Below are 25,339 nucleotides of genomic sequence, written 5' to 3' on the forward strand. Positions count from 1 at the left end.
GGATTGTATTACTCAAACCAAAACACCTCTGGTGAAAAGACCACATCCTCATCTTTCAGAATTTGAGACTTTCTTGAAGAAGTCCCAGGCAATCGGTAACCGATGTGCATTGCATATTTCCCTAGAGTTCTCCTGCCTTCCACTACAGAATGGATGTTAAACACAAGTTAAAACCATTATTTGTTGTTTACATGTTCGTATACATTTTTAGTCTTTTTTGATTTTTACTCTGTTTAAATGAGCACTTGCAACTATTCCAGCATCTGAAAGCTCTCGGGACAAATGTCAAATCTGTCCCATGTTTCCAGACTTTGTAATCAGTCATAAGCAGCACTGTGTAGTTTCTGCCAAGAAATAACGCATTAAAAATGATTTATTCTGTATGTGTTTTCGTATAACATGCACTTTTCAAAATTACAACATTTTTACACTACAATTCAAAAGGTTGGGTTCAGTAACATTGTTTATGTTTTTGAAATAAGTCTCAGCAAGGGTGCATTTATTTGATTAAAAACACAGTAAAACACTAATATTGTGAAATAATAATTTTTCAATTTTAATATATTTTGTAATGTAATTTAACCCTGTGATGGCAAAGCTGAATTTCCAGCATCATTACTCCAGTCTTCAGTGTCAATGATCTTTCAGAAATCATGCTGACTTGGTGCTCAAGAAACATTTCTCTTTTCAGGTTTCTAATGTTGAATATAAAGTTCAAAAGAACTGCATTTATTTGAACTCGAAAACTGTATAAATAGAAATTGTACGATTATAAATGTCTTTACTTTGTAATGCATCCTTGCTGAATAAAAGTACTGATTTCTAAAAAAAATTTTTTTAAAGAATATAATGAACTTACTAACCCAAAACCTTTGATCAGTAGTCTAAGTGGTTATTAAATGTTGTAATACCACTGTAAAAACCACACATTGTGTAGCATTTCCTTATGCAAGTTCGGTTGGAATTATTTTTTGCCAATATGTTTGTGCAATCAATGCAAAATGTCATTACACTATACTTTACTACAGATAATTAACATTTTCTAAAGCTTGACTGAATGGTACACAAGTTTTTTCCATTTACAAATGCTGCTTGTATCCATTGCCTGTACCATTTATATTCCCATCACATGCATGTCCAAATGTAACCTGAGCATGCAATTTGTAGTCATCTGAATTGTGTCATTTTATTGTATGCATATCAACCCAGATGTTTCCATTTTAATGTTTAAACCTGCGTCTACTGTATCTGGCTCACCCTCTTAATAATTTGCGTTTCTCTGCTAGTATACTACTTCATTCTATGTTTATGAACTCACAGTGGGACACAGAATGAATGCTAAGATCTTTGTAAGCAGTTTGAAACTCCTCAAGTGGCACATAAGCTTGGCTTGTTCCATTTCCATTTTTTATCAAAATGTCACTTTATTAAAAACGTCTTAGAGCATTGTGTACTAATTGTTAAGAAATTGTTTGTGCGCAATCATTTATTGGGTTCTCTGTACTTAATGTTTAAATTGTGTAAACTTGTTTTTATGTCAACATTATGCATTACTGTTAAATATGACGGCACATTATCATTGTAATTTATTCATAAGCACTACATGAAATATAATAACATGTAACATGCTCTTCAGTGTTTCTTTTTTTTTTTTTTTTCAGTGTGGATTGTGATATTTAGTGATGAATGTTGTTCTTCATGTTTCTCAAAGTTATGTTTAAGATGTCTGTCTGTCCTGGATAATTAAATTAGGAGCTTCGGGAAAACTCTAGTAAGAGGAAAAAGCCCTTCTTTAAAAAATGTTACTTTAACTTTGGATTGTTTTGGTCAATTTGAGTCATGCGGAGTCCCACTCTTTATCTTACCCTGTTTTTGGCTCTAGACATTTACTTTAGACATCAGTGAATGACAGGTTTGACTCATAATGAAGTGTGTTTGGCATAGTGCTTCCTTTAATTAACTGGAGACTTCTGGGCCATGATTGGTCACACTGTCCCAGACAGCCTTTTTAGGAAAGAATGACCAATTTAAACAGTATAACAATGAAAAAAAAAAAAAAAGTTGGAAACTGTTCATTGGGCATGGTTTGCGTGCACAAGTAGCAGCTTGCACAAAGTTTTGTGCATTTGTTGGAAGGTTAAAATCTTCATTTTAAAGTATTATTTTTGCTTTTTATGTGGTTAAATAGTGAAGGTCATTGTCCCCATTTTCAGGTTTTCTGTCTTTCTAGGAAACTTTCCAAAGCCCTCACAGATATGCTCATGATCTGCCCATTCAGATGGGAGTCCATCACTCTACTGAATCTTTCAATTTAGCCTATGAAGGTCATATGGTGCTCAGACCACAACAACAAGATGGTTTTCTGAGTTTTTTGGTCTTTTGAACCCATCAGATGGAGGAGTATCTGTTCTTCTCATGTGGGGCCTTCTAACAAGAACATTTTCCTTTCCTTTAGCCCCAACTGGATCCCTCAGAGGTCAAAGAGGAAGGCCCCAAAGTAGCTGGAGGAGTCTTCTGCATACACAGCTGTGGGAGAAGACACAGAGATGAAGATCTCATCACCTGCACGAAGTTCAAACAGGCCCCCCTGGTAGATGGAGTGAAGGGCATTCTCGCTGTCTGGAGACCAACATTTGGTGCCCACACCCTTCAGGAGCTGAATAGGACGGGCGTAGGCGGTCTTCTTGTAGACGCACTGCACCACCTGGTGGCTGTCAGAGCCCGAGTGGTAATTGTCAATGGAGAGGGTGAGATAACGGAAGTAGACTTGGCCGTACAGGTAGTAGCGGCCTGCGCGAGGGATACGCAGGCGTCCGTTGGACACGGTCATGTTGTGCAGGTGGGAGCCGAAACTCTGGTTCCCCCAGGAACGAACGGGATGGCGGCAGGACTGGTGAAGGTCAGTCTGAGGGGTTAAGGATGTCGTACCTGGTATAACAACAAACCTTGATCACCTCAGTGTACAGCAGAATTAATCAACAAATCTAAAACACCCCACAACATCATACTAATTTAAATCAAAAAAACTTAAATATAAATTAGTAATCAAAAAAAACAATTGTTGCCATTTTGCTATGACTTGCTGCTGATTTACTGTAATACATTTTAAATTTAAAATGTACATCTTAAGTTGGTAATGCAAAAGAACTCTTCAAATAAAAAAAGGAAAATAAGACTAAAATATTAATAATTATATATGAATATTAAATATTATTATTATTATAAATTAATATTTACTGTTAATAGTAATAAAATGAATAATTATAGAATTGAACCGATTCAAAATAAATCAAAATAAAATTCTGTTATAAATAATTATTACTATAATATGAATAATAACAGCAACAATAATAAAAAATATTTTCTGATTTTAACTCATAAATTGCACCAATTGCTAGGAACAGACCTGACACTCTGCAGGACTTCCCATCTCTGGGGTTCAGAATATCTGTATGATGTTAAAATGATGAACTGTATATTCCATGTCAATGTAGTTTTTTCACTATGAGTTAAAAACTATAAAAAAATAATCTGGTAATACTTTAGTGTAAGGTCTCATTTTTTAACATTGTCTAGTTACAAGCAATATATTTTTAAAGCATTTATTAATCTTTGCTGATGTTAGTTAATAAAAAATACATTTATTCATTGTTCATATTTCACTGCAACAGAACAGAACAGATACAACTTTTAAAAATGTATTATTAAATGTGGAAATTAAGTATTGTTAGTTCACGTTAACATATAGTTTGGTAATATTAACAAAACTAACATTATTCTAAAGTGTTACCAATAATCTTTATGCTATTATTTTAGTTTAACTTTACTGTAACTATGCAAACTTGTTTTTCCATGATAAAACATGGTCCATTAAAGGGATACTCCACCCCAAAATGAAAATTTTGTCATTAATCACTTACCCCCATGTTGTTCCAAAACCGTAAAAGCTTCGTTCATCTTCGGAACACAATTTAAGATATACTGTGATATGGAGAGACACAGAGGAGACTGTTGACAAAGGAATTGTTCAATAAAGTCGTTATTTCTTTGCTTACAAAAAGTGTTCCCGCCACTTCATATAACCCAGATTGCACGTCTGATGGCAGATGGAGTATTCTGACGACGACTTTCATACTTTTTATGGACCTTGACACTGTTATTTACTTGGCAGTCTATGGGACAGTCACAGGCCTTCCGGTTTTCATCCAAAATATCTTAAATTGTGTTCTGAAGACGAATGAAGCTTTTACGGGTTTGAAAAAAAATGTAGGATAAGTGATTAATGACAAAATTTTCATTTATCCCTTTAAAATCATTCACATGGCCCTTTTTGGTACTTTTTGGTATATCTACTAAAACTACTTATATTACCACAAATCATACCACAAACCAATTATTTAACTAATTTTTTTTAATTATTTTTTGTTTTTTTTGCTGTTTTCATGTGAGATATCACTTCAGTTCGAGTCAGCAATGTTTTGTTATGTTACTGAATTCCTAATGAAGTGGTTTAAGATTGTTTCCAGAAGGACGAGAGAGCTGTAGAAACTTAAGGATTTTTTTTTGCTGACATAAGTAAAGGCTTCTGTAATACACACACCCAAACATGCTGGCAATCTCACCCTGCAGTCCACTGTCTCTGAGGGTAAGATGAGCCGAAGGCCGTCGGCTGCCAGCGGTGAGTAATTTTGTACGTGGAGGGATAGTGACTCTTTCTGTGAAACACAGTACAGAACAAAGAGTGAACAAGTCAACAAAGAAAAAACGTCATTTAAAAATATTATAAATGTACTCGATTTTAAGAGACTGTAGGTTAGTTCAGGTAACAGCAGAAAGATTTTCTTCAACTGAAGAGGAAGAAACACTTGAATTCCTGTGGTTTCATGTTACCTTCAAAGGTGTGTTTCGAGATTATGGTTTCTGTGACCTAAAAGAGCAAAAGACGAACAAAAACAAAAATAAACCAACCAAAATCAAGCCAATAAAATAAACACTCTTTTACATGTTTGAAACAACATCACTAAGATATTTTCCACATTCAAGTCCATGTAAGAAAGACAATCCAAACTCTTTTCTGGAACACAGAGAACAACAAAAAACAACAAAAACCACAAAAGACACAAAACAGACATAATAACATTTGATACATTTGAATCAATTATTAAAACATTCTTAGTGCAATAGGCCAAATCAAATTTAATTATATCCATCAGTCTGCCAATATGGCAGTCGTCCTGAAATTACACACCTAGTGGTCTGGATGTAGCATTATGCAAATACAAAAATTTTCAGCATTTGATGCCACTGTTGAAATGTGCTATTCACAGTCAGCCATGGCTAATTTATTCAGTGAGAAGTGGCCAATAATAGAGAGATTACAGAGATGAAGTGAATAGTACTCGTCTGGTTATGTGAGTCTTAAAAAAGTACACATAAAAAAAACACACAGTTGACTAAAAATTACTAATAAGGGGCCAGAAATCTTGAACATGATTTTAAATAACATATTTAACATAGTAACAAACAAAAAATCTTGAACATGATTTTAAATAACATAGTTTCCAGAGGAAGAAACAAATTAATGCTGAATGTTTTTTGTGTATTGAAGGTTTCCAGTGCTTTGTGGTTTTTCAGCTAGTCTCCCACTGGTTATGCTTGTCTCCAAATGGCTCCAGGTCCAAATGCCATAAACACACTAATTCCCATCACTAAAGTAAAGACCTGTGTGATGTACCTGTATGTTTATTAAAAATACAGGATGTCTTTACCTTGGAGATGTAGGCTTTGAGTCCTTCAGCCAGTTTAATGCACGGCTCACCAAAGAGCTGGACCAGGTCATCAGGCACATCCTGTTCTTTCTCCAGAGCGTTCAGAAGACCAAAACACCTCAGCTCCTCCACCACACCTTGTGTCCGAGCCTGTCAAAGACACATTCAACAGTCCACTTAAAAATGTGATGAAACATCCCAAAAAAGCTCTCTTTTTCATGAATACGTGACAGAACTTTCATATCTCAAAAATAATTTATATTTGTATAATGTGTAGTTTTTGAACGACTATTATAACAATAAATTCCTGGTTTCGGTTCAAATGGTGAAATGTTTTTTTTTTAGATATGTGATCAGGCACTATGCTGAACAAACACACAAAAATGAAGGAGTGAGACTGTAAAACATCCCAAGCACAAAAGACCTACAAATCCCTCGGTCAGTAGAAAAACAGACTAGACTATGTGGGTAAAGATATCTGAACTAATGCTTCTGTGGTTGACATTTTGGCACAGTATTATTGTTTTTAGGACCCCTTGCTTATTTTGTCTACTGTACTCATCACATGCGGCCCAAACTGCAAAACTCCACGGACCTCCAGCTCTTATAAAGCAGAGTATTTCAAAGTAATTCATATGCTAATTAAACCTGACAGCCTTTCTCTGATTTAATTAAATAATTCAACTATTCTACTACAGAAAACCAAATCACCAATAATCTTATAAACCATTTTTAATTTAACTTTTTGGGAAAAACTCCTTGACCATTAATTTAATAAACTTTTTTTATTAATTATGTTTTTGGTGTTACTTTTAATGAATACTTTTAATGAATACAAAAAACTTTGACCATTAATTTAATAAACTTTTTTTATTATTATTATTTAACTTTTTGAAGAGATACAGACATTATGTTTTTGGTGTTACTTTTAATGAATACAATTTAAAAAAAAGATTTGCTGAAACAATATCTACAATAACACATAAAAAAAAAACCATCAAGAACATTCACCCATCCTAAATTTACATTCAATATCAAGACATCTACAGCCATACAATACAATACATAAATAAGGTGTCTGTATACAAAAGACACCATACAAAAGCTCTTAGCAGAGATTAGATAAAAACAATGCAAGCTTTTCGTAAAGAATTTAGTAGTTCTATGTGCAAAATGCATTGACCTGATTATTCACATCAGAACTGATTACAAAGACCCATGACCTAATTCTTCTGGCAGCTAAATAAATGGAGTCCACCATCCCAAGACTAGCCTACAGTCAAAGAAAAAGCAGAGCTGATACAATAAAAAACTTGTAAACCTGATACCAAGATGACAGCATGTCAGCCTGCAGGGTAAGAAAAAAGTTTTAATGCCATTTCCATAAGATCTCCATTATGATTATACAATCTAAGAGCTCCAGTTCTGCAGGATGTTATAGGAACATTAAGCTACATGTGAAAAGGTTTAACAAATAATATAAAGTTTAAAGACATGCATAAACTGTTCCATAAATCACTGTTGATAATAATGGCAATAATATTAATAATGCAACTTTTTGCTCAATGCAATTTTACCTGTGCCACTGACACGTTCAAGTATATGAAGAGTCCTGTGGTCGAGGCAACCTGAAGGACAACCACGATGACCACTACCGCTGTCACCCACAACCTGGATGGCACTTCGAGACGATTTCTGGGCTGAACCATGATGAATGAGCTCGATTCGCTACTAACAGACTGTAAATATTCGGAGTTGCCTTCGGATGCGGCGGCATTCCTGTCGAATGACTCCAGCACGCGCTGAGGAGGGGCTGCAGAGTCCGTGTCCATCTCTGGAACTAACCAAAGAAGCTTGACTTCTTCACCTACCACCACACACGAGAAGTACGAAGTGATAAATAGGTTTGAATGACGAGGATATCATCTTAATGGGAAACCGAGGTTCCAGTAAGTCCTTTAAGCGTCAATAGTTTAGCGATGTCGCTGTATAAACACGCTGCTGCGCGCAATAACAACTGAAGGAGTCTGAAGAGAGACTGGGTAAGTATCATTCATCAGCTCTCCATCCTACCGTCTCGGTTTTCATTTGACACCGCCTCATACCTCCCGTATTACCTATCACATGTGCAATACAGTTTTCACCTACGCGCAGTGTAGGGGCTGTAATCAAATAATTAAACAATTAGGCGATATATCAATCATAAAAGAGCCTAACACATATCAGGATTGAGGGGTCCACCAAAAAAAAAAAAAAAAAAAAAAAAAAAAAAAAAAAAAACATTCTCATCATTAGTCACCCTGCACTTGTTCCAAACCTGTGTTAGTTTCTTTCTTTTTGTATTATACACAGAAGAAGATATTTTAAAGAAAGTTGGTAGCAAAATAGTTGAATAGTTGACTTCCATAATGGAAGTTTATCAACTGTTTATCAACATTCTTCAAAATATCTTCCTTTGTGCTCAACAGAAGAAACTCATACAGGTTTGCAACTTGAGGGGGACTACATTTTTGGGTGAACTATCCCTTAAACAGTAGCATAGGAGCTGCAGTATAGTGAAAAGTAAAAGTAGATTTACAAATGTGTAGGCTACATGTTTGTTTGTTTATTTTATTATGCATGCATGCAAGTGTTTTCATTCTTAGAGGTGTGTTTTGCTGTATTCTGTGTGGCAGATGAAAGTGACAGCTGTTATTGCAAAAGAGAGTGCACACTGCTCAAATCTGTTTTTTATTAACAAATGTGCTTTTAAAGACTAAAGGTACATAGAACATGTTTAAACTTCTAGGAAATAAGGGTAAAATGTGTTTATATGGATCATGTTTAAATCCTCAGTGTAGTCATTTCTAACAGGAAAGCATAAAGACTGGAATTTCTGGTTTGTTTACCAGTTGTTTCCTGCCTCAGTAACAGTAAACTTATGGTCCTAACATCACTCTTTATAGAAGATGTTTCTAAATCAGAGCTACAAACAACAGAACTAAAGGGAAAATTCGTGCATAGATCGTGTTTATTTGATTTCCGGTTCATGGAGGATGATGGTATGTCTCAGAAGTTTATAACACCCGCACCCTAAACACACACACCCACAACGGACAACACACCCACATTACCCACACCAAAACACAACAAAAACACAACATCACAACAAAAAAACATTTACAAAGGAAAGTCACGATAACGACTCATTTGGAAAGGGTTGAAAATATCCATTTGATTTCATCATTGCAATGGTTAACTAAAGCCCAAGGTTTTTCATGTTTTCAGTTTGGTTTCACTCAGGGTATGCATGTAAGATAAGGTGCAGATATTTTATAAATAAGATAAAAAAAAAAAACACAACACATTCTTCATAGAAAATATTTTTTTTCCCCTCTCATTTTTAATAGACTTTTCTTTTCTCTAGTGCTCTAATGTTTAAAGTATTTTTAAATGTGCACCAAGCTCAGTATAACCCCCCTTTAGGGCAGATATGTCTGCAGCTATCTTAAGCTTTTCCACAGGACAGCTGTGGGAATTATGTTCACTAACTTACAGAACAGCTGGCATCAAAATCAGAATGAGTTTACTGGACTGGAGCAAATATGAATAATTGTAGTGGAAAAACAATCATACACTCTTACAGTATTATCTCTAAATATGATACAGAATAATATATATATATATATATATATATATATATATATATATAGACTGAACAAAATTATAAACGCAACACTTTTGTTTTTGCCCCCATTTTTCATGAGCTGAACTCAAAGGTCTAAAACTTTTTCTATGTACACAAAAGGCCTATTACTCTAAAATATTGTTCACAAATCTGTTTAAATCTGTGTTAATGAGCACTTCTCCTTTGCTGAGATAATACATCCACCTCACAGGTGTGACATATCAAGATGCTGATTAGACAGCATGATTATTGCACAGGTGTGCCTTAGGCTGGCCACAGTAAAAGGCCACTCTAAAATGTGCAGTTTTATCACACAGCACAATGCCACAGATGTCACAAGTTTTGAGGGAGTGTGCAATTGGCATGATGACTGCAAGAATGTCCACCAGAGCTGCTGCCCGTGAATTGAATGTTCATTTCTCTACCAAAAGCCATCTCCAGAGGCATTTCAGAGAATTTGGTAGTACAACCGGCCTCACAACCGCAGACCACATTTAACCACACCAGCCCAGGACCTCCACATCCAGCATCTTCACCTCCAAGATTGTCTGAGACCAGCCACCCAGACAGCTGCTGCAACAATCAGTTTGCAAAACCAAAGAATTTCTGCACAAACTGTCAGAAACCCTCTCAGGGAAGCTTATCTGCATGCTCGCCATCCTTATCAAGGTCTCGACCTGACTGCAGTTCGTTGTCGTAACCGACTTGAGTGGAAAAATGCTCACATTCGATGGCGTCTGGCGCTTTGGAGAGGTGTTCTCTTCATGGATGAATCCCGGTTTTCACTGTACAGGGCAGATGGCAGACAGTGTGTATGGCATTGTGTGGGTGAGTGGTTTGCTGATGTCAGCATTCTGGATCGAATGGCCCATGGTGGCAGTGGGGTTATGGTATGGGCAGGCGTATGTTATGGACAACAAATTTTTATTTTTTTGATAGCATTTTGAATACACAGAGATACCGTGACAAGATCGTGAGGCCCATTGTTGTGCCATTCATCCACGAGCATCACCTCATGTTGCAGCATGATAATGCATGGCCCCATGTTGCAAGGATCTGTACACAATTCCTGGAAGCTGAAAACATCCCAGTTCTTGCATGGCCAGCATAGTCACCGGACATGTCACCCATTGAGCATTTTTGGGATGCTCTGGATTGGCGTATACGACAGCGTGTTCCAGTTCCTGCCAATATTCAGCAGCTTCGCACAGCCATTGAAGAGGAGTGGACCAACATTCCACAGGCCACAATCAACAACCTGATCAACTCTACGTGAAGGAGATGTGTTGCACTGCGTGAGGCAAATGGTGGTCACACCAGATACTGACTGGTTTTCGGACCCCCCCCTCCCCAAACCCCCCAATACAGTAAAACTGCACATTTTAGAGTGGTATTTTATTATGGCCAGCCTAAGCAATAATCTTGCTGTCTAATCAGCATCTTGATATGCCATACCTGTGAGGTGGATGGATTACTTTTTGTGATGGGTGTCAAGGTGTAATAAAGTTGAGAAATACTATTTAAAAATGTCGAAGATGATCTTAAATTACTGATGCCAATGTTCTGTATCACAAATGCGAAGATACTGTGGCAAAATATACAGACAGATTACGACATTAACACTCAACAATGGGGACAATCTTCAAACTAATTCATATTAACAGATCAACTGCAATACACGCTGGGAATCATGAATGAGTTTTGTACTATGTTGATACCCAGCATGCATTTCAGCATAAAAAAAAGATAATGTGAAAACCCCACCAGGAAAGTTGTTATTTGGCCACCACACAGACAGAGTGTAAAAATGTGCGCTTTTCATAATACAAATGTTGTTTCTGTCTTAATGGGCTGAATTACAAACAAAAAGCACCTCAAGAAAACAAATGAAGACACCTCAGGAGCAAAGGAAGAACTAAAACACACTATAAAAAGAGAAAAAAAAAACTTATAATAAGAATTATTTTCTTCAGAATATTTTTTTCATCATGACCAAACAAAAAAAAAAAATGCATTTGACTTTTTAAAACTAAATTACTCAGGGCTTATATATTTGATATTATTATTTAATTAAAATAGTAATATTGTGAAATATTATAATCTAAAATAACTGTTTTCTAGTTTAATGTATTTCAAAATTTGCCATTTAAAGCCGAATTTTCAGCATCATAACTCCAGTCTTCAGTGTCACATGATCCTTCAGAAATCATTCTCATTTGCTGATTTGCTGCTCAAGAAACATTTCTTGTTTTTAACAATGTTGAAAACAGTTGTAGTACTTAATATTTTTGTGGAAACTGATACATCTTTTTCAAAAGAACAGCATTTATTTGAAATATATTCTGTTACAGTGTTACTGTCACTTTTGATTTAATGTGTCATTGTTGAAAAAAAGTATTAATTTCTTAAAAATTAATTTAAAAATATATTTATTTATGTTTTTAGAAAACAGTGTTAGGATTAAAAAAAAAACACAAACATTATTTAAAATTATATTTATGTTTTTTAACAAAAACAATAACAAAAACATGTTTTTCAATTGGAAAACAAGCAAAAGACATGCCAAATATTAAAACAAGAATGCTAAGAACTTAAATTGTTGTGCTAATTTTGTCATTTGTAACAAAATGTCTTCAAAATACATTTTTCACTAGTGGTCCCAGACTCCGTGGACTGGCTCTCTTGTATATATTCTTCACTCTGTATATCATTTTTATAGACCCATATATTCTGTATTCAATGGTGGTCATTCAGGCAGAGCCTTATAAACAGTGGCGCTCCAAGGAAAAAATCCAGACCTACAGCATCCCCCCATAAACCCAGCTCAACAAACCCACACAGAAGTGCCCACCAGGCTCCACAGGGCTCTCCTGAGACAAGATGTCCTCTTTGTGGAGGTAATGTGATTGTGTACAAGCACATTTGGAGAGGATTTTTGCATGCTAATATATCTGGTCATAATTTACTGCTCACAAGCTCTTCTTGTATTCCTTTTGCTTTTTGTCCACATAGAATGCTTCAGTCCTGATTATCTGCCTCTCCATGCTTCCACCTGCCTGGATTCTGATTCAGCGGAGCTCATGGGAGTCAGGGAAACAGAGGTCATGAGCTCACAGCACACTTCTGCTTTTGGCTCTGGCGCAGATGAGCAGCATATGGTTGCATGTCCTCTATGCTTCTTCCGATTCCCCCCAGACTGTATCCAGCAGCACGCCGGCACCTGTGGTGACACAGTAGAGCCTGGTACTGTGTGACTGAACTGAGTGAGACCTTTTCAAAATAGCAACATGCAAATAGAAATCAGGTATTCTCTTGGTTTCTCTGGCCTTGGACAAAACAGCTGTCAATAAACATTGTGTATCCTACTGGGTTATGAATTTTGCAGAATGTACATGCCTCCTAAAGGACTGTGTTTTTATTGTTTTTAGAAACAATTTATAGCATTGGTCACTATGAAATAGTGAATTGAAAAATATAATTTATTTTAAAATTAGGGACAATTACTGTAGAAATAGTTTATTCCTGTGATAGCAAAGCTGAATTTTCATCAGCAATTTCTTCAGTTTTAAAAAATGGTTGAGCTGCTTAATATTATCAACTTTTTAAATACAAATCTTTTGTAACATAACTGTCTTTACTGTAACCTTTGATCAATTTAATGTGTCCTTTCTGAATAAAAGTATTAATATCTTAATAATATTTCCTGACTGATCACAAACTTTTAAACTGTAGTATATGTGTCAGAAAAAAATGTGCCTTTTTAAATTAAAAAAAAATATATTTGATCATTTATTTTAATAATTTATGTTATTTTGTCATTTATTTTCAATTATAGTCTGGAATGACCTCTCACACTGACCCTGTATCATGGGGCCATCCTTATTGTTGAGCCCTGATGTTTACAGAGGTGTTGAAAGGAGGAAGTGCACTGATGGAGGAGTGGAAATACAGAAGTCCTTAATGAGCTCTAATGGGATGCAACAAAATGTTACGGTTGCATTTTTAATTGGTCTTGTCCTTTGGGGAATTGCACCTGTTATTTGGTTTGTTCAGAATGAAATCATTCACCCGTGTTTTGACTCCTCAGTGTTATCAAACCATTGGACTCGCTTAACTAGTGTCTTAATCACTCTCCTCAGATCAGGATTGGAACCTCATAAAACAGCATTACCGACTTGCTTTTGGAGCTGCTTTGTCTGCTTTTTGGATATACAGTGGGCATGTGAGACATCCATTGATACCAGCTCACTGTAATATTTATATATCTGGTTTATCTGATGATGGAAAACCTCACGGTAAGAAATATACATTGTTCACTGTAAAAAGTTATTTTGTGAATTTGTTTTGTAAGCATGTATCAAGTCTTTGGAAATTGTGTATGTTATGTGTCGGATCTGTTAATTAAGGCACTACAAAATCAGAAGTGTATTTTTCTATCTACATTTTTTTTTCCCATTCTATTGGCAGAGATTGTAATATCAGCATAATAACTAGTGTAAAAAGTTACTTATTTCATTAGTGTATTTTATTAGTGACCTAAAATAGAGAATACTGAATATTTATATTAATTTATTATTATAAAATGTATATATATATTTATTTGTTTTGAAATCTTAAAACGTTTCACAGCCTTATTCACTCTAAGCCCCCCCATTGTATCAGACCATATTAGAAGGCCCGCAACATATTTCTTGTACTTATGCTTTAACGGCAAATCTGCTTATTTATCATTTTTGAATTACATAAGCTAGTGGCATTATTAAAATAACTAAATTTAAAATATATATAATTTTCAGGGTTTACAGTGAATGTACATGTTTAGAAAATAATACTCAGAAATAGTAATTTCTAATAGTTTTATATAACTAGAAAAATGACATGACTTTTTGAGATTTTAATTTTTCAATATAGAAATCAAAAATTCCTTCCTATATGTTAAGATACTGAGAACATCCTGTTAAAATTAAATTAAAATGGCAGTTGTTAAAGCAACTAATTAAAATAAGAAATACAATGTCAGCCAAAAATCTTCATTTTTAGCTGGTTTGGATTATTTAAAAAAAAAAAAAAAAAAAATCAAAGTTTTTTTTTTCCTTTTTTTTTGGAAGTGTGTCAAGGCCCCCTAGTTGGTCTGAATCCCACATTTTCAATATGGACTCTTGGACCCCACTTTACTTTTTAAAATGTATTTATTTATTTTTTGACTGTACATATATGTGCGGCATTGCATAGTTGCTTTAGTTTTTAGAAGATGAAATATGAAGATGAAATCGAAACAGCAGTGAAATGGTACAAGAAACAATCTGAGATGATACATAAGCTTTAATTCCAACAGATGTCTAGACCTCCGTGTTATATTCCTGTTTTAGAGATATTTTGTTGTTGCTGTGTATTAAAATGATTTTATCTCCCCTTTGAACAGCCAGAACAATGGCGCGAGATCGTGAACAAGAAGTTTCGCTTCCCTCCGGAGCTCCTCGGGGCCATCCGAGAGGGCAACGTGAACATGGTCTATTCGCTGCTGAAGACGGGTGACGGCATCACCCGCCAGCAGGACGACTCTGAGGACAGGCTATGGAGAGAAGCGCTGAACTTGTCCATCCGACTGGGCAATGAGGACACCATGGACACCATTCTCCAAGGGGTCAAGTTTGACTTCTGGCAGATTCACGAAGCTCTTCTGGTGGCCGTGGACACCAACCAGCCTCGAGTGATCAAACACCTTCTGGACCAGCTAGATCTAGAGAAGAACCAGATGGATGTGCGCTCATACTCAATGGACATTTTTGACCACTACATTGATGATTCCCAGTTTGCCCATGGAGTGACACCATTGACACTGGCCTATCAGAAGGACCTGTATGACATTGTGACAATGCTCAATCAGAAAGGTCATGAAATTCCTTGGCCACATAAAATCTCATGCATATGTCTGGAGTGCACAAATGGACGGCAATATGATTTGCTCAAGTTCTCGCTGTCTCGTATCAACACCTACCGAGGTATTGCCAGCCGTGCTTACCTGTCCATTACCGCAGATGATGCAATGCTCAGTGCCTTTCGACTCAGCCGGGATCTCCGCAAGCTGTCAAAAAAGGAACCTGAATTTAAGGTTGAGTAAAACAGGGCTTTTGGTTCTTTAGAAGGCCTCTAGTTGTTTTTCATAGTAGTAAAAAGCAGTGGCTAAATTCTACATGGATAATTTTTACAAAATTAACTTAGAATCTATAATATAAAACACTGTATATATTATGACACAAATTAAATCTGTTAATTTTCTAAATTTTCAAAATTTAGTCATGCGGAAATATATATGGTGTATATTGTTACAGTCATATAATTTAAAAGTGGCATATTTTTCTCAACCACTCTCTCCTTTGCTTCATACAGCCTCAGTATATTGCCCTGGAACAGCTGTGCCAGGAGTTTGCCGTGGAGCTGCTTGGAATGTGCCGGAATCAAAGTGAGGTCACCACCATCCTGAACAGCCTTGTGGATCAGGATGAGGACAGCGAGGATGAGTTGGACCAGCAGGCATTTGAGGAGGGCATTCCAAACCAACCACAATCAAAAACAACCATCAACCAAAACCAAAAACAAGTAGAACCCCAAGCTTTAACCCCTTAAAATAGATAAAAAAAAGGAATTGCTATTTATTCATTTAGCTAATCATTGTTTGTACTTCAGTTTATAGCCCACCCGATCTGCCAGCAGGTGCTCTCCTCCATCTGGTGTGGGAACCTATCAGGCTGGAGGGGCAGCAGAACAGCCTGGAAGCTCCTGGTGTCTTTTGGGATCTTCCTGACCATGCCCATCCTTTGCCTCATCTACTGGATCGCACCAAAGTCTAAGGTCACCGAATGATTGCTGTTTATTACAGAAGCTTTTTAATCAGACATAAACAATGAAGAGTTCGTATTATTCACTTTTTAAAAGTAATTAGTTGACAAAGGTTGGGAAGACTTTATCAAGTCAGTTCTATAGGTTTGTTTTTACAGACTTCCATGCATCCACCCATTTTTCAAAATACTGCTGGGATGCTGGAATCCATCCCAGCATCTCAGGATAAAGGCAGGGAAACACCCGGTACGTATGGTCCATGGCAGGAATATTCTACTAAAAAGTGAACCATCTTCTCTTTTCTTCTCAGTTGGGAAAGACCCTGAAGATCCCAGTGATTAAATTCCTTCTCCATTCGGCATCATATATGTGGTTCCTGATCACGCTTCTGGGGGAATCTATTGCAATGGAGGTGTACCGGGACAGCTTTGCCTCTCGTGAGCAGACCATCCTGCACAACTCCTTCCACATGATCTGGGTGGTTGGTAGGTCTCAAGAACCCACATGTCAAAAATAGTTATGAAATTGGAAGGAAATCAATTCTGCATTCATTTTGCTGTGAGATCTTCAACTTCAGGTCTGCATTTTTGAGCGTTAGACATAAAACAAGAATTTAGTGGTTCTTAATCCTGTCAAACAGGTTTTTTCTGGTTCGAGTGTAAGGAAATTTGGATCGAGGGCTTGAGGAGTTATTTCCTAGACTGGTGGAACTGTCTGGATGTGATGGTTCTTAGCATGTACCTGGCTTCATTCGCCTTGAGAGTGGTCATCATGCTCAAGGTCCACTTCCTCTGCCAGTTACCTGACAAACAGGAAGAGTGTGTCTACTTCACTGAGACTTGTGAGAAAAAATACTTCACTAAGCATCACAATTTAGCCTACAATATGGCAGCTCATTGGCCTGCTAGTGTAATGTATTTCTGGCTGTATAGTGCGTGATGAGTGGCATCAGGAGGATCCCCAGTTCATCGCTGAGGTGCTGTTTGCGGTGACCAGCATGCTGAGTTTCACTCGCATGGCTTACATCGTACCAGCACACGAGTCTCTTGGTACCCTGCAGATCTCCATCGGAAAGATGATTGACGACATGATGAGGTATTCAGCTGTGTCGTGTTGACTATAAAGTTTAATAGTATCTTGAAGGAACATTTGAGGAACTGGTTCTTTTTCTCTCCAGATTTATGTTCATTTTGGTGATCATTGGAACTGCCTTCCTGTGTGGCGTCAACAATGTCTATGTCCCATATATGATTTCACCAAATCTTGGAAGGTATTTTGTGTTTTATCCAATTGGATAAAGCTGCATAAATCTAATCAATGAGTTGAGTTTGAGATCATCTTCATAATGGAGTAATGCCACATCTGTGTACATTCACAGGCTAAATGAAACCTTCAGCTTCCTCTTCTGGACCATGTTTGATATGGCCAACCAGACCTATATGGACATGCCTGAGTTTGTTTTGGCTGAGTTTGTTGGCAGAATCCTTTATGGCATCTACACTCTGATCATTGTCATTGTACTGCTAAACATGCTCATCGCTATGATCACCAACTCTTTTCAGAAGATTGAGGTAAGCCTGAAGAACTGACTTTAGTGTAAGATATGTACGCTAACAATGTAAGCTTGGTGTTTCACTTACATTGTTCATCTCTGTAGGATGATGCTGATGTAGAGTGGAAATTTGCCCGTTCAAAGCTCTACCTGAGTTATTTCAGAGAAGGACTGACTATGCCTGTCCCTTTCAACATCATCCCCTCTCCAAAGGCCTTTTTCTATCTTTTAAGGTTGTTTTCAGCTCTTATTTGATGGAGTCCAATACTGAGGAGTACAAAACAAAACAAGCAATTGGCATTTGATTGTTTGAAATTAAATGTAAAAAATAAAAAATGAAATATTAATGTATTATTTAATTATTTATTAAACATTGTACATTTAATTAGCATTATAAAAATACATTAAATGTTCAAATATAAAGTTATTAATGTATTATTTTTTGTAACATTTACCTAAATGTAAATTTTAAATTGCACAGATTATAAAGGAGAAAAATGTCATTTTGATCCCAGTGTTTTTTTCTTTTCATTTCTTTATATTTTAGAGGAATTTTCAGACGGATCTGCTGCTGCTGCTTCAACTGTAATTCTGCTCCAGACTACCCTCCACTTACATCTATGGTACACTTTTAGGATTACAACTCATCTTTACTCTATATTACATTTTACATACATTTGCTGGTGTGCTATTCATTGCTATTTTCGACAAGAATTTATAATAAATGACCAAATGTAGCATGCTGGAAAAAAAACTTTGCCTCCTATGTCTCTTTTGGAAATGGAACACTGAAGGATGACATGGGTCCAGGGGAGAACCGCGTTCCCTATAGACAGCAGGTCATCCGCGCTCTGGTTCAGCGCTACATCGAATCTGCCAGGAGAGAGTTTGAAGAGACAAAACGCAAAGGTAAGACTCACAAGGTTTTGTTAAAGACTCCATAAAATCTGATTGGATTTATTTATTCTGAAAGTTGTTAGAATTTGCTTTTAGCAGACATTTTAAATATATCAGTTTCATTTTCTTTCAATAATATTTCTTGCCCCTAAGACCACACACAATGTTTACTCTTCCCCCATTACCACCTGCAACCAACCCAAGTTTCTATGGCAACACTATTAACACCAAAATTAATCTGTGTAATTTGAATAATATACAAAACCACAATGAGACAAGTGACAGTAGTTATGCAGATGCCTTACTGATTATTTTTATCTCTATATAAATATTACACATTAATTATTCAGTTCTGTGCTAGCTACTATACTGCATGTGTTTTCAGTTATATTTTGCTTTATTAAGACATTAACACCAGGCAATTATACGAATTAATAAACATTTTTACTCCTGGAATGGCCACATTATGACGTTGCAGCCGTCAAGTAGTATCAGAGCTCTCAAAAAATTCAGTTTTGACAATTTACAATTTACAAGATACCATTCAGGTTCTTCCAAGAAAAAAAAAAAAAAGTAAAGGGGGTTAATTAAATTGTTTTTTGTCATTTGTCCTATTTTAAATCATTTATAAGTCATCTTGAGGCTCTGGCCCCCTTTATACATATAAATTCATACTAGTTTTCACATGCACTGAAAATGCTTAAGTGATCTGGAATTTCTTTCCTCCAGATGTTGGGAACAGAATCACAGAGCTGAGCAAAGTGATTGGCCAGCTACATGCTGAAATGAAACAGATTCAAACGAACGTGTTTGACTACTCGGACAACACCAAAGGAGACCCGTCAGGAGGATCTTCTTTCCTGGGGAAGTACATCCTTGGAGCCAAAAACAATTTCAGGGGCTTCAACAGCCACGAGAGAAAGACTGTTCCATTACATGAGCCTATACACCACGAAGAACCAGCAGCGGAGACTGTAGAAGAGAAGGATGAAGGGACTGCAGACGTGCGGGAGTCACCGGCCACTGATGCAGAGCCAGACAGGAAGTCAAACGAAGAGCAAAACAGTGAGGGAGAAACAGATAACGCTGTGGAAGACATGAATGAGACGGAGGAGGGAGAAAATAAGAAATACGTGGAGATAATAAATAATGACGTCACTGAGATTATCATAAAACCTAATACTGAAAAGAATACAGATACAGAGAACACAAGTGAGACTGTCATAGATATAGAGTCCAATACAGATACTGAAAGTGAAGCTAGTGGAAAAAGAGAAGATGAGATGATGGTGGAGGAATTACATGCAGAGGCGACAGGAGGAACAGATCTAAATGAAGCAGAGACAGAGGAAAACATAGAGGTTGAGAAAAGTAATGGAATGGCAGAAGATGTAAATGAAGATGTAGTTGAAGTCATCAGTGAAAATGCGGGTGAGGGCATCAAGATTGACCTGAATCAGACAAGCCTAGTGAGTTTAATATAAAAAAGAATTTCACTTTCATTGGAAACCAATCATAATCTCAAACTAAAACAAACAACACCCAAAACACCCATCTATTACTCAAAAAACACACCTCTAGTCACAAAAATAATTCACCTCTCAACTAGCAGTCCTTAATGATTGGAATAATTTCTTCCAAGATTAGTTCGAAATGACTAGCTTATGAGAACCATGAACCTAGCTGAGAACTTTTTTTGTGTGTGTGTGTTTTAAGATATTAAAATGCTTTGCTACAGTGGCCTCAGAAAGTATTTAGACACTTTTTGGTCACACTGAAAATGTCTGAAATTTCATTACAATTGAAATAAAACATCAAACCAAGGTGTAGTTTATCACTTTATCTATGAACATATTGACATCATCTACTGACATTTGAATACTGTTACATTTTGAACAATGTAACTTCTAACTGTTCTATTAATTTGAAAGTTTACAAAGTCTTTTGAAATGTCCACTAGTTCTATATTTTTGTATAATAAATGGCAATTGGTTATGCTACAGTATATATTGCAGACATAACGAAGTCTTCAAGATTTTTTGGAAAGAAATGAACACTTTTAGTAATGCTAGGCATTGCATTCATTTGATCAAAAAACAAAATAACAACAAAAATGTACAACTGTTTCCAACAGTGATAATAATAATAGTTTCTAAAGAAAATCAAAATACAACAATCATCATAAAACCATAACATAATAAAATACATACAAAAAAAAAACAGTAATGATGCTGAAAATTCATCTTGCATCATCGATTCATTACATTTTAAAATACATTCAAATAGAAAAGTTATTTTAATCATAATATTTGACAATATTACTGCTGTATTTCCTACCAACCTCAAACTTAGGAACAGCAGTCTGTTTTGAAGTGTGCCTTATGTGACAAAATACAAACTGCAAACAAATTATACACAACATAACTTAATATAAGAAAACCATTCATTTTGTCCTCTCAAACTAAACTATTAAAGCACTTTGTAAATCATGTTGATTAAGTAATTGTAGAAGTCAAGTCATTAATAAAATCCATAGGGCACGATTTCACAATATTGTACTCATAATAAATATGCAATGTAAAATGTCATTGTAACAGAAATTAACTTCTATTAAAGCAATAATTCACCCAATATAAAACATCCACATCTCTCACCCTCTCTATAAACATATATAAATCACACAATACATAGATGCATGAGAGGACATTTATCACCCCAGAGATCACATGCACATGTTGCAGCTTGTTTAGCACCTGCTGTTTGTGACACAGCTGCTTTTCCCATGAGGTCTCTGACTATTCATTAACCAATCACCTGCAGCCTCAGACCCTCCCCATGCACCTCTACTGGAACCTCACACCTATTCCCATAACCATAGTAATATATAACCCTTTACTGCACACAGGGTAATGCTGGTGGGGTTACATCAGCAAACAATATCTGTAGCACTATTATATTTTATTTCATGAAAATGCTAGAAAATTGTAAATAATGTTAATGTCTTATATGTTAATATACATGGTAATGTTAATGTGTTGGCGGTCTTGGTGGAATAGATCTGCTATGCCACTGCAGCAGAGGAAGTATGGAGACTTGCTACTGCCAATAAATCCACAGACATACTGCTGCTGCACATATAACATGAAACTACACTGTAGCAGATCTATACAGGTGGAGCTGGGGAAGGTGGAGGGTTTCTGACAGGGGCTGCAACTGCTACAGCAAGCACTGACCAAGTATTTGAATGTTGAGGAGCAAGCTCATTGGCTGCTGATGCAATTAAAACCAGTCGGCTGCACCATGTGAATAATGATGTGATTATATCAGAGTGAGTTGACCTATCAGCCTGCACCATCTTCCTCACCCTTACGAAAAAGAAGTTTATACAAGTGTGCTATTAGTATACTTCTTTTAAACTAAAAATAGGAAAGTATGCTTTTAGTTTACTTTTTATGTACTTCTCAGAAATGGGCTTTATGTACTCCTCAGAAATATACTTAAAATGGCATTTTAGTATACTTGACTTATACTTACAAAAAGGCTAAATATATTTGAGGTATACTTGTGCTCATAGAATCCTTGTTTTCATTGTTATACGGTAGAGGGCGCTAGTACACATCTTCTGTACAGAATTAAAAAAAAAAAAAAAAAAAACAGGTGAAGAAGAAACAACAGATATTAACACATATGACATGATCATCTGACATGAAACAGCATCAAACTGTAACATTATGGAATAAAATGTCGACCGATGAAGAGGTAATAATTACAGTCAAGCTTTGGGGTGCTGATCGGCTCCATTTACGTTTTGATTATCATTCTGAATCCAATTCATAGTCTTTTTTCAGCTTTTTGTTCAAAATGTTATTTCTTTCTTTCTTTATTTTTTTTTATTAAACTTACCCAAATTAAAGTGTTTTTTTTTTTTTTTTTTAAATGCATGAAGCTAGAATAAAATGTTTTTGTTTACAAGCAGAAACCCTGTTCTTTCTTTGGATGTTTTGTATGTTCAGATATTCATACAACAAAATATACACAAATTAAAACCTACATAGGGACATAGTAGTATACTTAAAGTATGATGTAAAGTTCACTTAAAACTTAAGAGTATACTTGCAGTATAAAACTACTAAACTAGTAGTTTACTAAGACTATACTTAAAAGTGTACAAAGTATTTAATTAGTAAACTATCAGTATACCTATAAGTTCACTTTTAGTATAATTGCAGTACAAATTACAAACATAGAGGTAAACTAGTTGTGTACTCAAAGTTCGCTACTGTTATACTACTAGAAAGTGGACCAATTTAGTCCCAAGAAGTATTGAAACAGTACACTTACAAGTATACTACTAGAACACTGATATCTGATATTTGTATACTTGCTTAAAGTATACCTTAAAAAATATACTTGAACTTTACTTGAGTATACTTAATAAAATGAACTTGAAGTATACTACTTTTTGGTAAGGGCAATTCCTCAATAGTCGGCTGCGGGCCAGAGAGAAAAATGTTTGGCCCTCACTAATTTCAAATAATGTGGCATGAAAATTCAAATGCAGCATCAGAAAGCAACATTAATTTACATTGTGTCTACACTGGACAAAATACAATATCATTTATTAATCAATTATGCTGTCTACACTGGATGCGGCGCGCGCAGCACAATGCAACAAATCCCAGACAGAAAACTGCTGACTCGTTCTATTTATGACGTGCTGACACAAAGCTCAAATGATTTTCAGTGCTTTGTCGCGTCCAGTGTAGATATGATATGACAGCAAAAACGTGGCAAGTGTGTAGTAAAGAAAAGTGGACACTGAAAATAGGTGATTCAAATGTGAATAGACTGAACAGTTTTGAGTGAGTGATACCATCTTTATTATGGATGTTGGTTCGCAGTGAGTTTACAGTTTTAACGTAAGTTGGCTTTAGCCTAATTTATTTTCAAGATCTGAGGTAAAATATCTATTGTCGCTTTCACTATTGCTATAAAGATCATGCAAAATAATAATCAAACTCACACTTCTGACATTGAATAAAGCACATAATCATTATATTATCACTGTCATATTTTGTATGTTGTTCCTGCCGCTACGTCGCAGAAAATAAAAAAAACATTTCTAAAATAGAATTCCGTGTTGCTTACAGTCACGTGTCACTGTCGCGGGTGGTTAGGACAAAAACGCCTCCGGTTACTATCGTAACCTCAGTTCCCTGAGAGGTGGGAACGAGACATTACGTCAGCTAAGACGTATATGGGAACTCCTCCCTTCTGCACTTTCGCTGAAATCTTATGGGCTAACGCCAGCTGGGGACAGCTGGCCAATTGACGCGAAGCATGTAAATACTGACACGTCACCGGGCAGTATAAAATGCATGGGCGCGAAAATTACGTCAGAATCAGGACTGAACGCTAGCACAGCTGATCAAACAGCAACCACGGCGGCTAACGTAATGTCTCGTTCCCGCCTCTCAGGGAACCGAGGTTACGATAGTAACCGGAGGCGTTCACTATCAAGGCGGTAACTCAACATTACGTTAGCTAAGACGTATATGGGAACCGTATTAAATCCCGCCGTGAGAGCAGTGAAGATAAGCCCTGAACGGGGACAATCACACCCACACATAAGCAAGACAGTTCCAGCCAATAGCCACGTCGCTAAAAGTACTCGCATCTGATAGGCGGAACTAGACCAATGAAACATCTGGTCCGACCCTAACAAAATTTGCATATCTTCATGCAATGAACACGAAGGCTGCACTGACTAGGGCAGACACAACACAATGAGCACTTAAGCATGAGAGTTAAACACAGAGTCGACAGTGTTTGCGGTGACAACTGCATAATCTTATAAACCATAACACAGAGTTAGCAGCTATGGTAACTACTGTATAGCTGGTTATAACAGTTCACAACATGAATGAAACTTAACTCACCGAAGTACATGTGACGCTACAGAGGGTACATCCAGCTTGTAAAACCTGGCGAATGTGTTCTGGGAAGACCAGCCAGCAGCAAGACATAAATCCTGGATAGACATACCTCTAGCCCAGGCCCATGAGGAAGCAATTGCCCTCACAGAATGAGCTTTTGATGTTGAGGGGACAATCTTTCCCCTGGCATTCGTAAGCCAACGTAATAGCGTCCACAATCCAGTGAGAAAGTCTCTGTTTTGAAACAGCACGTCCCTTATTACATCCACCAAAGCACACGAACAGCTGGTCCGACTGACGAAAGGCGGGTCGAGGAGCGATCCAACAAATGTCCGCAAAGCCCTAACAGGGCAGACAGTGCTCTGAGCATCAGCGTCACGCGAGGCTGGCGGCTCTGCAGATAAGGCGGGTAGGGAAACAACCTGTGCTCTGAACGGTGTATTGAGTGACTTCGGCATGTAACCTGGTCTCGGCCGGAGAGTGACATTACAGTCGCCAGGTCCGAAACAGATGCAATCGTCGTTCACCGAAAACGCGTGTAAGTCTCCAATGCGCTTCGCGCCGAGGCGAGAGCAAGAAGCAAGGCCGTCTTCAGGGAAAGCTCCTTAACCCGCAATCGAAGCTAAGGGCTCGAACGGTGGTAGAGATAGTGCCCTCAAAACTAGAGCTAGATCCCAAG

The 25,339-nt window shown here is 36.7% G+C and overlaps 2 protein-coding genes across 2 annotated transcripts; one reads left to right on the forward strand and one right to left on the reverse strand.

The window, feature by feature from the left end:
- Positions 1-1,927: 1,927 nt before the first annotated feature.
- tnfsf10l3 (tumor necrosis factor (ligand) superfamily, member 10 like 3) lies at positions 1,928-8,005 on the reverse strand. Its single transcript, XM_042711030.1, has 5 exons — positions 7,346-8,005; positions 5,769-5,918; positions 4,891-4,927; positions 4,623-4,715; positions 1,928-2,928 (listed from the first exon to the last, which is right to left on the reverse strand). The coding sequence occupies exons 1-5, from the start codon at positions 7,598-7,600 to the stop codon at positions 2,471-2,473; spliced, it is 993 nt and encodes a 330-aa protein (XP_042566964.1). The 5' UTR covers positions 7,601-8,005; the 3' UTR covers positions 1,928-2,470.
- Positions 8,006-11,947: 3,942 nt separating this feature from the next.
- trpc2b (transient receptor potential cation channel subfamily C member 2b) lies at positions 11,948-25,064 on the forward strand. The gene is made up of 16 exons (XM_042711489.1): positions 11,948-12,332; positions 12,448-12,739; positions 13,271-13,730; positions 14,858-15,547; positions 15,826-16,035; positions 16,123-16,287; positions 16,586-16,760; positions 16,916-17,116; positions 17,208-17,370; positions 17,453-17,545; positions 17,654-17,846; positions 17,933-18,060; positions 18,375-18,450; positions 18,622-18,736; positions 19,454-20,193; positions 24,909-25,064. The coding sequence occupies exons 3-16, from the start codon at positions 13,713-13,715 to the stop codon at positions 25,062-25,064; spliced, it is 3,123 nt and encodes a 1,040-aa protein (XP_042567423.1). The 5' UTR covers positions 11,948-12,332; positions 12,448-12,739; positions 13,271-13,712.
- Positions 25,065-25,339: the final 275 nt, after the last annotated feature.

Source organism: Cyprinus carpio, chromosome A21 (assembly GCF_018340385.1).
Source record: "Cyprinus carpio isolate SPL01 chromosome A21, ASM1834038v1, whole genome shotgun sequence".
In the NCBI taxonomy this organism is placed as follows: domain Eukaryota; kingdom Metazoa; phylum Chordata; class Actinopteri; order Cypriniformes; family Cyprinidae; genus Cyprinus; species Cyprinus carpio.